The sequence below is a fragment of the Porcisia hertigi genome, chromosome 33, assembly GCF_017918235.1.
Source record: "Porcisia hertigi strain C119 chromosome 33, whole genome shotgun sequence".
Classification (NCBI taxonomy): domain Eukaryota; phylum Euglenozoa; class Kinetoplastea; order Trypanosomatida; family Trypanosomatidae; genus Porcisia; species Porcisia hertigi.
The window spans coordinates 1,204,962-1,220,638 of record NC_090592.1 but is presented as its reverse complement, the minus strand read 5'-3'; the positions used below and the strand labels follow the sequence as shown (position 1 = coordinate 1,220,638).

Sequence of the window (15,677 nt, the reverse complement as noted above, 5' to 3'; positions counted from 1 at the left end):
GTGACTGCTCTATGATTACTCCTGGGTACGGCGGGATCGGCGCCTGAAAGGGAGGAAAAGGGGGGTTGTGTGTCACCATTGTGGGAACTGCTGATGGCACACCACCCATATATGTTTGGGCGGCATAAACTTGATATGCGCCCGGCGTGCTACCCGTCATTGGCACAGCCTGTGTGTTTTCCTCTCTTTGCTCCTGGCGATCGGCTTCTATGCACTTGACGCAGTAACAAATGCACAAAACGATGAGTACGATCACCGATACACATGTGATAATAACGGCGCGAATTAAGCGACGAGCTGAGTAGTCGTCCTGCGACGGATCGGATGCCATCTGCACAGACGATGGGTGCTTTGGCTGGTCAATGGGTTGAGGTGTGGTGTGGTGTGTTTGTGTGTACTTGGGAAAGCTTCAGCGCGTGATTGGGGGGAGGAGAGAGAGACAGGAGCTATATATTTGCTTTTGGATGCATTTGCTGTGAGTTACATGTGATGCGTTAGAGGGAGAGGGAAGATGATAAGGTGCATGTATGCAGTGTGCCATATAGCGTCATAGTGCCGCAACACACACACACACACACACACACCCACCCACGGGTTCTCTTGGTGGCCATGATCATAACGCGGATAATCAGCAGGGGCCAAGGGCCCAATCGTGTGGGTCTCTGTTTGTCTCCACAAGACGGAGAAAACACAAAAATACGCTGCAGCTTTTTCATGTACACCGCCCCGATTACTGGCAAGGCGGGAGACGGGAATGAAGGGGCGGTGGGCAGCAGATATCGCACGCAACACAGCGGCGACGAGTAGCAACACTTTTGAGAGAAGAGTATGACAGGGTGGGTGAGATCAGCGATTGAGACGGAGTGGGGGATTTTTGACAAGCCTTCCCCCGCCCCCGATCCCATTCTTCGTAACCACAGAGAGAAATCTAACAACAGAGTCACGGGGGCGTGCAGATCGATTGATGTAAACGCGCATGACGCTTTTTGTTGTTATTGCCGACGCGCGTGTACGAGATCGCTGCTGTGTGCCCAGGGAATGAGTGAGCACAGACCCAGCTGTGGTGGTGGGGGTGATGGAGCCAGTAGAGGCGCATGGAGGCTGGTCAGCGTGCCTTTTTCCTCGAGCATTTCTGTGCCGTTGTCAGCCCTCCGAACGGAGGGGAGGAGAGGAGAGGGAATGACAACAAGAGCACACCATAGAAGCGCGTGCCTAGACGGGCACTGCCGGGCGCGAACTTGTGGATCCCATCCGAGCGGTGCGGCCCCGCTGAACGCCTGCAGGCCTATCGGCTTACCATTGCGGGGTCGATTTCGTCCACCCGCACGGGGAATATGAGACGGCCCTCATCCATTGCCGCCCACTCAACGAGCTTCTGTATTTCCTTCGCGTTGATGTTGTTTGGGCGTACGCTTCTCGCCCTGCGTCAGGTATCACTGCGAGTCCGGGCCCTCGGCGAGCGAGACCACCGTATTTCGGCTAGATGTGTCCGACATGGTGACCAGCCTCACTATCGCCTCTCCCGTTCTTTATTTGCGTAGGGTGGGACGTATTCTTTGGCCGCATGGGAGCCACGGCATAACTGCGAGTGCAATGAGACGCGCAGCAGCCCATCGCGTATGCACTGGCGACGCCGCGTGTTGCCCAATATATGGGCTTTTCATGCCCACACATCTACCAGAAGCTGTCTGTTGCTGCGACAAACCACTGTCCCTGACCATCCGTAGCGATCTAGTTGCGGGAGGAGAGGAATGCATCCGCGGCGGTGGCCTTCATGGTCGACGGAAGCTTCACGAATGTAGTAGAGAGCTTCACTTCCTTGTCGAGCGACCTGTGTAGACCCAGCGAGAAACATGTGTACTGCGTTCCATGGAGAGACTACGTGAATCTTCCTTCACACCCACGCTGTAGTCTCCGGATGCTGTCCCCCCTCCCTCACCCCCCCACTGAAAGCGGGGCACCAAAGACGCTCTGCGGACAACATACTCTACTCCTTCACCCAATTATTCGAGTTCCGGTTACGCTCCAGGAGGCGCAATATACATGCATACACACACAGATAAGCCTCGAAGAAAGCATAGGAAGTGGTTCCGAGGTACCATTCATGGGCTTTGCAAACACTACAGCAATACCCGCAGTTACTGACACCCACTTCACTCTGCACCCTTGGCTGTACCTTCCGAGAAAGGTGATGATGCGCTTCAGGAACGGGTTAGAAAAAAAAAGCAAAGATGAAGGCGTCACATGTGCTTTACAAGAGTACCGGTACGTGTGTATGGTTCTTCAGAAAAGTCGTAAGTCAGCACGCAAGCCATGATAAGGGAAACTACCAAACGAGCAAAAGAAAAAAAATTGCCCAGCTCTGGTGGGGCCTCCGTACACACGCACGCCCACAGTCGTGTATGTGTGGGTGTGTTACTTGAGGTCGATCTAAACAGATTCGCCGTGGATTCAGACGATGGAGGGAGGGACGTGGGGGGGGGGGGGCTGAGAAGGGCATATGCCTCAGCGGGGGCTACGCAAACATGTACACCACGCTCTGGCCTACTCCTACATCGGGGTTGAATCTCATGGAGGCAGGGATGGGCGTATCGGTCGGCAGGAAAGCCTTACAGTGAGAGCATAATCGTAGCCACGTGCACTTCCACAAAACACAAAGTGAAAAGGGAAGGGGGGAGGGAGAGAGGGAGGGAGGGAGGGAGGGGAGGGTGAAGGTATGGAGGAGTAAGCTCAAATGCACCGATCGTGATGGGCAACAAGCCCCATGATAGAAGGGGCGGCGGAAGAAGGGAGAGTAAAGAAGGGCCGTAGAGGAAACGATGGGGGCGGGGATGTTTGCTTCACTTGATAATGTATTGCACCGCTCCCAGTGGAGTTCCAAGAAAGCAGACATATGTACGAACACACACACACACGCAAATAGCAAATATAATTATATTCGAAAAGGAACAATGAAGAGGGGGAAGCGAAGGCCAGCTGGCATCGAAAAGGAGCGAAAGAAACTGAAGGGTCTGTTGGTACCTTCTTCTGCTGTGGACTCCTCTAGTTGGCATCTGCACCCACATCCACACAGCCCAGGGGGGGGGGGTTATTCCACGTTTGGCTGCTTCGCATGCATGTTGCACTGCTTACCGGATTCTAGCACATAATTTTGCCGGCGCACCTTTCCTCTCCGTCCCCTTGACGGCCGTTCCAAAACTTGTATATATACATCTACATATATATATATATAGACATATATACATATATATATATATAGATGAAGATAGATGGAGACAGTCAGAGGGAGAGAGAAGGGACGGCAGCGAAATAAGGAAGGCCCGGCATCAAGATAGAAAGAGGGGGATGGGGAGGGGGGGGGAGAAAAAGATGGTTTATATCAAGAGAGCAACATATCCGGGGAAAAAAGGGAGGGGATGGATATGCTCAAACGGGTTGGAGGGGCTTGGGATAAGGCAGCAGAGAAAGAAATATAAAACACAGTCTAAACGAGAATATGGTTTGAGTGTTCAGGGCGGATATAAAAGTTATTCGAGAAGATAAAAAAAGAAGCGCAACCGAGAAGGGAGCAAGTAATGTGTCGTGTTATAGGCCACGTTTGTTCCCAATGCTGAGAATTCGTCTGTTCTTGCGGCCACAGAAGCGTCAAGCAACGCACCGCGAGGCTAAAGAAGATCACATCTCGAGAACGAAACCGACAGACAGAACTTGCTTTACCTTTCGTATCTTTTTGTGTTGAGACAATTGGCTATTTCTGTGAGATCAGGCAGTATCGCATGCAATTTTCAGGGCTGCGCAAGATCGTCTTCGATCGAGCTGCTGCTGTTCGATGGGCAGACTGACATGTCCGACTTTGCGCACTTAATAACTCTGCGCCTGCGGCTAAGAGACACAGACGGTCCATTTCTTTGTGTGCCATCCGTAGTGGTAGAGTTCAACAGAATATGGGGTACACGCACGGAAACCGGACTTTGCCCAGTGGCTGCTCGCGTAGCAGAAGCCTGCGGGTTACCTCTGCTGCCAAGGACTAGTCCGTCAAGCAAGGTGCCCACTTGGGGTCCCGCAAGAGGGAGGTTCTGGGTGACACGCGGCGCGTAGGAGTTCGCCGAAGCAAAGACGCTGGATACTGGAGGGTTTCTCTCTCTCGCAGCAACAGGATTTCGCGTACTCATTTCGCAGCCACTCAGTACAAGCTGACTCTCCGAAACGAACGCAGACCCTTCCCCCTCACCTATTGCTTTCATGGTCCGACTAGCCTCCATATTCTGAAGCCTCTTTCGCCGGCGTCTCACAGCGAGACAGCACAGCAGCAGGACGAGGAGCGCGATCACAGCCAAGCCACCCAGCACAGAGCCTAAAACAACGGCGCAAGTCCTGCTACACGCAGATTGTTTCCGCGGCCGGATCGCACACAGCTTACCGCTCGCCTTATGGCCGTACTTGGGGAGAGTGTTCACAGGGCGGAGCTGCCCCAGGGCAGCTGGGGCCGTGTTTGTGGCGCTGACAGAGGACATGATGGCGACGAAGAGAATGAGGTCCGCCCGTTGCGTGTGTGAAGGTGTGCCTGCGTGTGCAGCCGAGTGGGTTTCTCGGTGATTCGTGTGCCTGTACGGAAAGGGGGGAGAGAAAAAAAGGGACAGAGGAGTATCGCCCCTCTCACACAGACAAAAATAAAAACAGCACCAATGCTGCAGGGGATGGGGGCAATCAGGAGGAGCGTCGAGTGAAGGTGAGGTGGTAACTTTTTGGTGTCTGGCCTGCGCACTCTCATTTAACGGGTGGGTGGGGGAGGTGCTCAAGGGAGATGGTGGGGGCAATTGATGAGCAGGAATGGGAGGGTGGTGGTGGCCACCTTGTATCTGTACATCCCATTTTTCATTATTTCTTTTTACTACTTTTGTGTGTATCCGCCCTTTCTTCCATTTTTTTCTATTTTGTTCGTCTCCGTCTTTTCTATTTTCATTCCTTTTTCAGCACGTGCTGAGATCGCCTTGGAAAGACAAACAGAAAAGACACCGGTGATCCCTCCTCCCCTCCCACTCACATCCAGTGTTGGAGGGAGGAGGGCAAAGGTCATAGGGTCCGCAAAGCAGGCGGACTCAGCCAGAGTCGTCTGCTCCACCACCAGCGTCGTCTCCGTCACCGTTTGCCCGGCCATCACCACCGCGGCGTGGACGCCGAAAGCGGCGCCGCTGTCCCTGCGTGTGCAGCATCTCCGTCTTCACACGCTGCGCCTCCGTCATTTGGCCCCACGTAGGTGCCGACGCTCCAGCGTCCTTAAAAGCCATTTGGTTTGTGGTGCTGTTCCACTGCGTAGCGATCCACCGCACGCGCTTCAGGTAGGCCAGCACTTTCTGCTGCTGCTCAGCTTCCTCGTCATTGCCACCACGGACTTCCGAGGCCACGGTGGAGGTGACGAGTTCCAACATGCGGCCTCCCCATGTCTGTGGCGAGGGTGGCGCTGCGGTATCGCCTTCGCTTAGGAGGGGCAACTCCGCGGAGGGGTCGCTACTTGCTACTCGCGTGCTGCCCAGCATTTCTTTTTCCTCTCGTGTCGCTACACTGTAATGGAGGATTGCGCTCTCAAGCCGGGTGTAGACGGCACCGTGCATCTCTTCAAGGCTGTGTATGCGCTTACGGCGCAGAATGCGCACCGTGTCTGCCTCAATGTTTCGACCAGTGCTGTTCTCCGGGGTGTCGCCACCCTCCCGCACTTTGACTAGGTCACTGTAGCTTTTCCTTGCGGTCTTTTTTTCTTCTTTCTCATTCCCATTTTTTTCTTCTGACCGCACGTGCTGTGCGACCTGTTGCTGTTGTGCGTCTGCGTGTAGGCGATCCTCGATGACGCCAAACCACGGCTCCAGAACTTGTGCTCGAGCTGCAGGGCCAAGAGCGTCGTCCAGCACCGCGTAAGCAGCAGCACGGCGAACCACGGCTGCCGACTGCCCCGAGTTTGACGACGCCGAGTCCTCTGTCAGTGAAATCGTGGCAGTCCATTTGCGCTGTGCAGGCACATGAGCGTATCCCGCCCTGTCGATTCCACTGAAAGGAGAGCGGTCCACCACTGCAGTATTGACACCCACATTCGATGAGGCTTCAGCGGTTGCCTCGTCAGGGGTGACCATGTCGTAACACGAACGGACCGCCGCCAGCAGCGGGTAGCTACTTGGTCCGTAGCTCAGTGTGTTTCCTTCCGACTTGGGGTCGTCGGGGTCGACGGCTGCATATTGGCGCGCTTGAGCGTAGAGCGGAACCTTTCGCAGGAGCAGGTTCGATCCCCATTGTCGTGACGGAAACGGCGGCTGTGAAGCACTTGCGCTTGCCATCCTGAACAGAGGCCAAGCCTGTTAACAGAGATGATAAAGGAAAGGTAAAAAAAATTAATGTAATGATTAAAAAAAAGTTTCCACAACACAATGCAGTGCCCCGTCTTTCGTCTCTGTGTTTTTCTGTGGTAGTGGCCGTGGGTTCTTTTTTTTTTTCGGTGTTGGCACCGGTATGCTGGTGTTCAGGTTGGAATAAAGGGGAGGGGTCGTGGAGGAGGGTAGCGTTTGGGAGGGGGTGGTGGTGGTGGTGTAATGGGGGGGGGGGGGTCGTGGAGGAGGAAGAGGCAGGCCATGACGTCTTCGGGGTGCCTCATTGATAGCTGGTAGGGCGTCACGTTATTGCTCCAGAGCCACGCTTCCTGCTGTTGAGTCGACACGGGGGCGGGGACGAGGACGGGGTTATTTCTTCGATACCACAGGGGCAAAAAGAGAGCGTGGCAAGCCGTACAGCGGAAACACGACAAACAAACATAGCGGGCGCGGGCATACGATATCAGGCAAGAAAGTGCCACAGAAAAGACACACAGACGCCCCCCCCCCTCCACACACACACACACACACAAAAGGGAAGGAAAAACAAAGGGTAGGGAGAAACCGCTGCCGTGGGGAGGAGGGGGGGGGGAGGGGTCGGGGAACGATGCGAGGACGATAATACGCACGTCTACGATCCAAGAGGGAAGTAACCACTCATGGGGGCGGCAGCGACAAGACAAACGCGACGTACCTGAGCATACGAGGGGGACCACAGTCGTCACGTGTCTTCCTTCGTCGAGGTCTGAGGGAGGCCAATATCTGTCCACTCCGTCACTAGCGGTTCTTCATACTGCACCGGGGCGCTGCCCACACAGCCAAATACACCAATCCGGCGCATGATTATCGGCGCAGCAGTAAGTGCCGTGGCGCCACCGCCTGGTGGACACACACTACCACAGAGTACACAGCTGGGTCGGATACTGTGCAGTAGTGGTCCGTTGGGCTGCAGTCGGTACTGCGACGGTGGGTCAAAGTCGAAAAGAAGCTTGAGTCGAGCCTGTGACACTGTCAAGGTTGGGTCTTCAATGTGCCACAGCTGGTGACGGTACGTGGTGTCGTGCGACATAGTGAGGCGGTTGATCAGGGGATGCGGGGGGGGGGAGGGGTGCGTAAAGGCCAAATCAATGCAGCGTAAAGCACACAAGTTAAGGATGCAGGATGTGCTGCCCACTACACACGGAGGTGGCGGTCGAAAAGGAGTTGACACCCACAGCCTTGTCCAGGGTTGGCACAGAGTTGCAACGTCGCTGGCAAGTTGCAGCTAACAGGTAATAGGGCGGGAAAAGGCGTGGAGGGGGGGGGGGAGGAGGAGAAAGGAGAGCGCCGTGTTGAATGAAGGCCGTGAAGAAGGAAACCCCGAGTCTCTCCACGTTGGCTGCTGCTGACACTCCCACATACATATGAAAAATCCACGTCTGCAAAAGCAGAAGACCAAGCCAACAGGAAAGCCTGCCCTTGTCCGCACAAGGATGCTACACACTACTACCAATACCGTTGGGGGAGGGGGAGGGAGGCGTCCTATGTTGTGCGTATCCTAACGGGTTTACGGGAACCCCCCCCCCCCCCCCCCCCCCGTTAGGATACACCACTCAAGTCTCACCGGGCATCGATATTGCGAAGATGGAGAGAGTCATCAGTTCCCTGTCTCTTTCTGCTTTACTGGTGAAGTGATTTGCTGACATAACGTCGAAGCGGTGACAGAAAAACAAAAAACAGTGGTATTCCTCATACACGCAGCTCGTTAGCGGTGAAGTAACGGAAAGGTGACATCGATGGAGGAACAGAGGAGTCAAGAGGGAAAGATGAAGTCGCCTCCACACTCCACAACATGCGATGGGGCCGAAAGGAGGAGGCGAGGGAGCACGCCCGAAGACCACACCCAGTCATTCCAGCGAGCATCACCACCTCTGTCTCAACCCTCCCTCCATCCCCAAAAAGCATCGAGTCTTTTTTTTTTAAATTCCATTGAGCGCATTTCTTTTTAATGTTGACATTGTGTAGCGTCAGTTGCGGCGATGATATCCACTACCCTATCACCGTTACAGAGGTGCATGCGCGCTTCTGCTGTGTGTCTCTCTGGCATTCCGTGTCTGCAGTATCAAAGATTGCCCCCTTTTCTTTATTTCCTGTGCTTTTCCCCTGCCCCACGCAACTTAGTAAACACAGTGGGGCAAGACAGTGAGTGGGATCCGCGCGCACGCGTGTGTGTGTGTGTAGGGGGGGGGGAAAGGCAGTGCGCCAGTGCCCCGCAGAGACGATCGTCAGAACCTTCGAGGGACAAAGAATGATGATGCCCTCCTTGCCTTTTCCTCCGTGGATTATACACGCATACAGCTATGCAGACGAAGGGGCGCGTACCCAGCCGAGAATCAGGTTGTTGTGCGTGTCTTCGAGGAAAAAACCGTGCGAATCCGAGTACTCATGCAGAAGGAGCACACGACTGTGGTTGCGCTGGTGTTCTCCGGCCTTGCGCTTATGCTTCGCTGGCAGACCATTTCTTGTGCTGTTGCCGTTGCTGACAACACTGCTACTGTCGTAGAGTCCGTCAGACCCCGTCAAGTAGCTTAGTGTTTCCCAATTTGAGTTGTCCCAGTTTTGCTCTACAATAAACACCTTGTGGTAGCGGACGGGGCACCCGCTTGCCATCCCTTCACCTTTCTCTTCCGCGGTTGCATTCTCACTGTTACCGGCCGCCTTCTTCAGTGGCCCTGCAGCGCCACCGATCGAGCTACTGTCGTTAAAGAGTAGCAGCCGCGGTAGAGTCGATTCGGGTGCCATAGGCTGCCGACCTTTCCCCGAGGCGTTCTTCACAATGAACCAGCGTACCTCTTTTCCGGCTTCGGCTACGCTGGAAAAGGGGCCGTGCACCGCTGTTACAACTGCGGCATGACCCGACGGCAGCGTCCGGGAGTTCTTAGCGTACACGACGATGTCATTCGGCTGCACGAGGGCTTGGCGCTTGTTCTTCAACCGCACACTAGCCGAGATGTTGTTGGCTTCTCCGTTCAGGTTCATCGCTGGCATGTGTATATCACTGTTTTGCAGCGCGTTTTGTAGCACGAAAAGATTTGTGTAACGCTCTAGTGGCACGACGGAGCTGCCTCGACCGCCACGCTGCCCGTTCACAGCGTTGGCGGTTTCAATCAACATGAGGTGTTCCGCCGTGGGAAATGGCGGGAAGGTCAGCAGCGAGGTCAGTATCCAGTAACGCCGGATGTACTCGATAGCGTGCCACTTGAAGCCAGTGTACAGTCGCTGCAGTCCCACTGAGACAAAGTGCTCCATGCGATCGCCACCGTAGTCGTTGCGGCAGTTGCTGTAGGCCGCTACACCGCTACTTTCGCCGAGTAGATCGCCGAACGGCGTGACGCAGCCCTCTGCCCGCATTGGGGCGGAGATGTCAAAGACAAAGTAGAAGGTGATGACAAGCAGTGCAACGGCTAGCAGGACCGCCACCCACTGCTGATGGCAGTGATCGCGAATTTGAGCGACGGGTGAGGCAGCGTAGCTCCACAGTGGCATCGAGTCCGAGTTGAGCCGATTGTTAATGCTGCCAGACGAAAGAAGACCACTTTGCCTAGAGTCGCCCACGCCGGCGCTGCCGCCATCTCTGCTGTCGATGCCGCTACCGGCGGTGCCGTAGGTGCGGTCTGGTGGGAAGGCGAGCGGTTGTGGTCGCTGCCTAGAGGAGCGACTACGGTTTATGTCGTCGCTTATGTTCCTCATACCATCCGATTGGTCCTGAGAGGGAGTTGTCATTTTTCAAAATAAAAAATCGTGATCGCCTCCTACCAGAAAAAAAAATGATGGGTACACAGAGAACGGTACGGGCGCCAGAGCGTGTGCTCACGCTCTCCAGGCGCGTGCAAAGATGCACGGGTTTAATCAACGTGGGCGATGAAGAAAAGTAGAGGCTGAGCTGGAGTGGGTGGGGGTAGGGGAAAATCGGGGGAGAGGAGACTTTAGAACAGGTTTGAAACCGCTTCTAGTTACAGAAGTGACAGCACCCGAGCGCACACGCACCCACGCGAGGCAGACACAGATATACGATGATTGTAATTCACTCCAAGAGTGGAGGAGTCGATGAGTTAGTGGTGGTGGTGGGGGGGCGGCGGCAACAACAAAAATAGTAAACTTTCTCGCGAGACGGGAAGTCCATAATCATTGGAATAGAAATGACGCCAACTTTCCGACAATCACACGTTCAGTTAGCGGGGGGTGGGGGATGGGGGGGGTTCACGACCAAGGTGGTCACCGCAAGAATAACAGCAACTAAGGGGGAAAAACGGGGGAGAAGGGAAAAGAAAAAAATGACCGAAGATCTAGTGATACGCACAGACAGTTCACTGCCACAGGGATGGATAGTCATTCACTGGAAATATGAGTGCTACTGTATGAGAGGTGTGGTGTACATACATACATACACACATGTATGTATAAACATACGTCTTTGTGTGTGTGTGTGTGTTTGTGGAAAAAAAAGGGAGATGCACTCCCGTTTTTTTCCCCTCCAGTCTTGGTTGTATGGAGAATAGTGAAGTTCTCTCCTCCAGTTGGGCAACGGCGAGGGGGAGGGCGAGCCAGTGTGTAATGCGAAACACGTGCACTGCCAACGAGGTGGGAGGGAGAACACACAAAACGAACGACAGTCAAGGTAGACGAACTGGGGTGCCCCGTCCAATCAGAAAAACAACAAGAGTTGAAGGAACACGTAATGAAAAAGAAGCGACGGTGTTGACCCCGCTCATATCATAACATGAAGAAGAAGCGAGACAGGTGCCGAATCGGGCTTTTTTTTTTTTGGGGGGGGGGGGGGAGGGTCGTGTTGAGAGCGCACCGGCTTCAGAAAGTTACACACCCACATACAACACCACTCGATTATGATAGCGGACAAGCTGTTGAGGTCACACTCCCTCCTAGAAGCAAGCGAGCAAAGAACAAAACAGAGGGTGCGAGGGGGAGAGGGATATTCTACAGAGGGAGAGAAGGGATTCCGCGAGTGTGTGCGTGTGCGCGCCACACGACAGAAACAGGTATTGGAAACAGAATGATGGAGAGAAAAAAAAAACTGATGCACAAAAACAAATTGCAGAACAAAGAAAAAGGCCAGTAAAGCACACGAGATGAGCAGCAAGACTCGGGGGCAGTGGAAAAAGAAAGAAGAAAAAAGTGGTTGGTGGACTGAAGGAGACGTGCTGCGGGCTAGGGGGGGGGGATGAGAGATCAACGTGGTCGAGCAGGCACACAAGCGAAAAAAAAAGTTTAATATGATGAAGAGGGGGAGGGAGACGGAAAGAGGTGATATGCTGTTGTGATCGTCGCCGTCGCTGTCAAACCAGTCAGAGATGATGTATGTTTAGAGGGCCAAAGGGGAGAAGCAAGGACAGAAAAGGCAATGAGATACAAGGAGCATCCAGAAAGCTAATTTGTCTATTGTGCGCGAGGCGGGCACAATGCCAGGTCTGCGCAGTGTGTGGGGGAGATGGTCGCTCTCACGCCCGCCGTACAGTTGCTGGGACTGGGAGCACAGGTTTGTGATCAGGTAGCTACACAGGAGGAAAACAAGAATTCCTGACGTATTGGTGCCTCTGTTGTGTGATGGCGGTCTTGAGAGGTGTGCGGTCGTCGTGAATCTGGATAAGTGTGTGCTAAAGGGAGGGGTGTATAAGAGGAGAAGAGTAGTGTGACGCACAAAAAAAAATCGGGAGCACACACAGGGGATACGATAAGGGAAGTTGTTTGAGTGTTCCCGCCTTACACTTTTCTTATGGAGAGGCGCGTGAACCAACCCTTCCTGGCCTGATCACTTCCATGATTTGCACGACACTCATTTTCATGGTTCCTACGCCCTGGTTTTTGCGACTTTATTTCCCCTCTATGTAAAAAGCAAAAAATTATGTGCCCCAGCCGGGGTTCTGGCCAAGAGGAGTTGGTGAGAGAGCGAGAGGCCATGGCACCGGTCAAAACATCTCAAGAAATGAATATATGATATTTGGGGTGGGTGGAGAGGGGAAAGAGGTGGGGAAAAGTGAACGGAAAAAAATGCCTAGCCGCTTTCACCGCGGTCGAGTTGACCCCCCCCCCTCCTACCCTCCACGCCCAGGAGAAGGGGTCACACAGTGTATAGGATATGTGATCAGCAGGTCTACACGTAGATCTACAACCGCATGAAGCAATTAAAGCTAAGAGACGTGGTCGTATCGAGCCCAGCCTTGAATGCCATGGAAAGAATCCTCGATTGTGTACTGCAGTGGATGCCCCTCCGCCGAAACCACAACCACCAGTGGCAACGAACGTGAGTAGTTGTGATATGGCGCCGGCCACCGCACGCTGTCCCAGTTTTGCTCTGCAACGTACACGAGGCCGCGACGCTGGTGCGGCTGTGGCGCACTAGCCATGGTGTCCATGTAGGCTTCAGTTGCTTCAACCGTTGAGTTCATCTCAACTCCTACCACAACCGCAACATGGCCGTAGGGGAAGAGGCCCTTGGTGTCGCGGGGGTAGATGAGCAAGTCGCCAACGCGAGGCGCACTGCCACCGTGGCTGAGCCTCGCGCCGTTCTGAAATTTGAGCAGCGGCACTGTTGTTGTGTTGTCGAGAAGAGTCACATGAGTGATATTGTCCCAAATATCTGCGGCGCCTTCCACAGATCCGAATACAGAAGGGGTGGGTGTTCCGCGTAGCATCCAGTACCTCCGAGCGTACTCGACGCACTGCCACTTCATCCCGGTTTTCATGAGGCGCGTCATCGCGTGTGGGGAGTCAAGGGCCGTCCGCGCCGCAGGTGGCAGTGGGATTTCCATATGGTGGTTTATGAGAGAGATGCATGTCTCGCTGTGGCAGTTGCTGTAGGCGAGGACGCCATTGTGAGCTCCGAGTACGGCTCCAAAGAGCTCACCGCCATTGTCCTGCAGACATTGATGATCACGGCAGCCATCAGGAAGGCTTGAAAGCTCCGTGTCGTTGGCCATGGACAGAGGGTCGGCACCCTTCTTCATGTCAGTGTAGTCAACCTTTATGTACACCACAAGGCCAATTGCTGCCCAGATGAGAAGGCCAACGAAGATGCTCGGGGAGCATCGCGCACGCCCGTACGGTCCGCGGCGCTGCTTTTCATCTTTCGCTTCGTTTCGTATCTGCAGAGCGTACGCATCACAAAGCTCTGCATTGTCCTGATCCAACTCCTTTCGCGCACGGGAAAACATTTTTTCGCGTTCTGACGCTGGTTTCGGGGATGACGACAGCGAGGGGCAGGGGTCTCTAGCAGCAGCAACGTCGTGAGAACGTTTGGCTGTTGTAGATGGGGCTCGGCGATGACGCATGGAGGGGGGGGGAAAAGAGAGATGTTTTAGTGGGGGAGAGAGGTGAGTAAGATGACTGCCATGGCACTTTCATTTTTGGGCCAATAGTGTGTACGATAACCGGCTGGCACGAGTGTTCGGAGAAAGGCGGGAGGGGGGGGTGAGGGGAAGAAGAGCGGAAGAGTTTCTATACGCGGATCCCAAGAAGAGATGCTCCAAGGGGGATACGGAGGATAAAGGCTCAGATAAGGCCGTGTAGCCGCACTGCATTGTGCAACCGGGCCGAAACGTGGGTGCAATTTTGACCACACGCACAAAAAAACAATAAAGCGCTCATTTTAAACAAAAGTGGCAGGAGCATCAATAGCAGCCGAGCCACCTAAATACACACGCACATGCACATGCACGCATTGTGTGCGAGCGCAGTATGCCGTGGCCCAAGCAGAGTACAAGAACGACCGTACGAGCAAAAAAAAGAAGAGCGCGTCGGAGATTGAGAGGGAGAGAGGTGATCGTGATGGTGGCCAGCCGTACTACCAAATTTTGATCAAATGTACGGAGTGAAAGGTGAGTGTGTGAGTGTGAGAGGGGGTGGTAACGACGGGAACGCTTTCCTTTACATCTCACCATCATTGACGGGACTGGAAGAGCAACGCGTGGAGGGAGTATGAGGCAGGCGGCGACTGCCTCGGGGAAGGTGAGCAGGCCAAGACACAGACGAAACACAACGTATACGCCCCGGAGTCGATAAGGGGGGGGGGCATCTTTCTGGAAAGCAGCGACAGTGCTTCACTACGCAGGCTCACTCCCCAAAAAATCACACCTCAGCTTACCAGCGGTGGGTCGAGCGGTGAAAATACGCACAGCTGGCAAATGAAATGAAGCGCGGCATGGGGAGACATTATTATTATTAATAATTTTTTTTTTTGCAGCGGTCTCTGTTGTGCATGCGAAGAGTAGCATCCACCAGTATCACATGATCATGTGTGCGTGCACGATCTGTACAGCGAGATCCGCAAGGTACACTCGCTAAGGAGGCTACAACGAAGGCGAGTGCGATATCATCGATCGAGTTGGGGGAGAGACACAGTGGGGCAAACGCCTGGGTCATTAAAGAAGAAAAGGACAAAAGGCAACAAAAAGACCCGAGGAAGGCGCTTCGTTGGGTGTGTACATGGGCAGTGCACACGTGGTATGCCCATCCCCCAGGGCGTGACGACGCAGCGAGCTTCTCATTTTTTTTCTTGACACGTCCGCAGAGAAGCGAAATACACACCACAGGGGGAGCTGAAGAGACTCTTGGAGATCAAGACTGCTATCAGCCCATAGGAGAGGCAAGTGCCCCTAACACAATCGCCTTTGTTGCTGATGTTGCATGCTCCGTTGATCTACAACGAGAGAAAAAAAGCTTCTGTACATCTGTGCCGACACCTCGCAATGGCCACATAACTCGCGCACGCATACGAGACTACGCATGCATTCGGTGAGTCGCTGGTGTCGTGCCCCTCGACAACGAGCTCTCTCACCACCTGCAGGGGGACCTGAAAAGAGGAGGAGGAGGCGCCGGGAGGAGTACGTCATCCACGGCAATTCAGACGACCGTGATGAGAAATATCGACTCTTCAGGTGGCGTCCATCAGTCAGTTTATCAGGCCACTGACGTGTCCCCGGGTTGCAGAAGAGAATTTGCGCATATGCATCAGAAGCAGTGCAGAGATCAGCCTTTCCAGGAATGTTTGGGGTGCGCGAGTGATGCGACGCAGGCGAAGACGTGACGCCGTCTCGTCCCAAAGAACAGCCAGTGCCCATGATGTGTGTGTTTGTGTGTGTATGTGGAGGGGAAGAAAAAAGGGGGCCAGATCAGTGATCATCCCAGTAGATGGGCTACGAAAAGCGACTCAGGAAGAAGCGGTAAACAGATGAAGCACATTGCGTGGGTTTTGGCGCTCACCCTGTAGTGAGAGCGCACCCTACCGTGTGCACAGGCGAACTGTGAGAGGAGGGCGAAGTGCCGTGT

General features: G+C 54.2%; 4 protein-coding genes across 4 annotated transcripts; all 4 read right to left on the bottom strand.

Moving 5' to 3' along the window:
* Positions 1-5,099: 5,099 nt before the first annotated feature.
* On the bottom strand, positions 5,100-6,326 carry JKF63_02319 (uncharacterized protein; the record flags this gene model as incomplete). The annotated part of the gene is made up of 1 exon (XM_067898359.1): positions 5,100-6,326. One exon carries the CDS (start codon positions 6,324-6,326, stop codon positions 5,100-5,102), a length of 1,227 nt encoding a protein of 408 aa, XP_067754516.1.
* Positions 6,327-7,077: 751 nt separating this feature from the next.
* JKF63_02318 (uncharacterized protein) lies at positions 7,078-7,425 on the bottom strand (the record flags this gene model as incomplete). Its single annotated transcript, XM_067898358.1, has 1 exon — positions 7,078-7,425. The coding sequence occupies one exon, from the start codon at positions 7,423-7,425 to the stop codon at positions 7,078-7,080; it is 348 nt and encodes a 115-aa protein (XP_067754515.1).
* A 1,268-nt stretch (positions 7,426-8,693) lies between these two features.
* JKF63_02317 (uncharacterized protein) lies at positions 8,694-10,118 on the bottom strand (the record flags this gene model as incomplete). Its single annotated transcript, XM_067898357.1, has 1 exon — positions 8,694-10,118. One exon carries the CDS (start codon positions 10,116-10,118, stop codon positions 8,694-8,696), a length of 1,425 nt encoding a protein of 474 aa, XP_067754514.1.
* Positions 10,119-12,541: 2,423 nt separating this feature from the next.
* On the bottom strand, positions 12,542-13,681 carry JKF63_02316 (uncharacterized protein; the record flags this gene model as incomplete). The annotated part of the gene is made up of 1 exon (XM_067898356.1): positions 12,542-13,681. The coding sequence occupies one exon, from the start codon at positions 13,679-13,681 to the stop codon at positions 12,542-12,544; it is 1,140 nt and encodes a 379-aa protein (XP_067754513.1).
* Between the last annotated feature and the right edge of the window lie 1,996 nt (positions 13,682-15,677).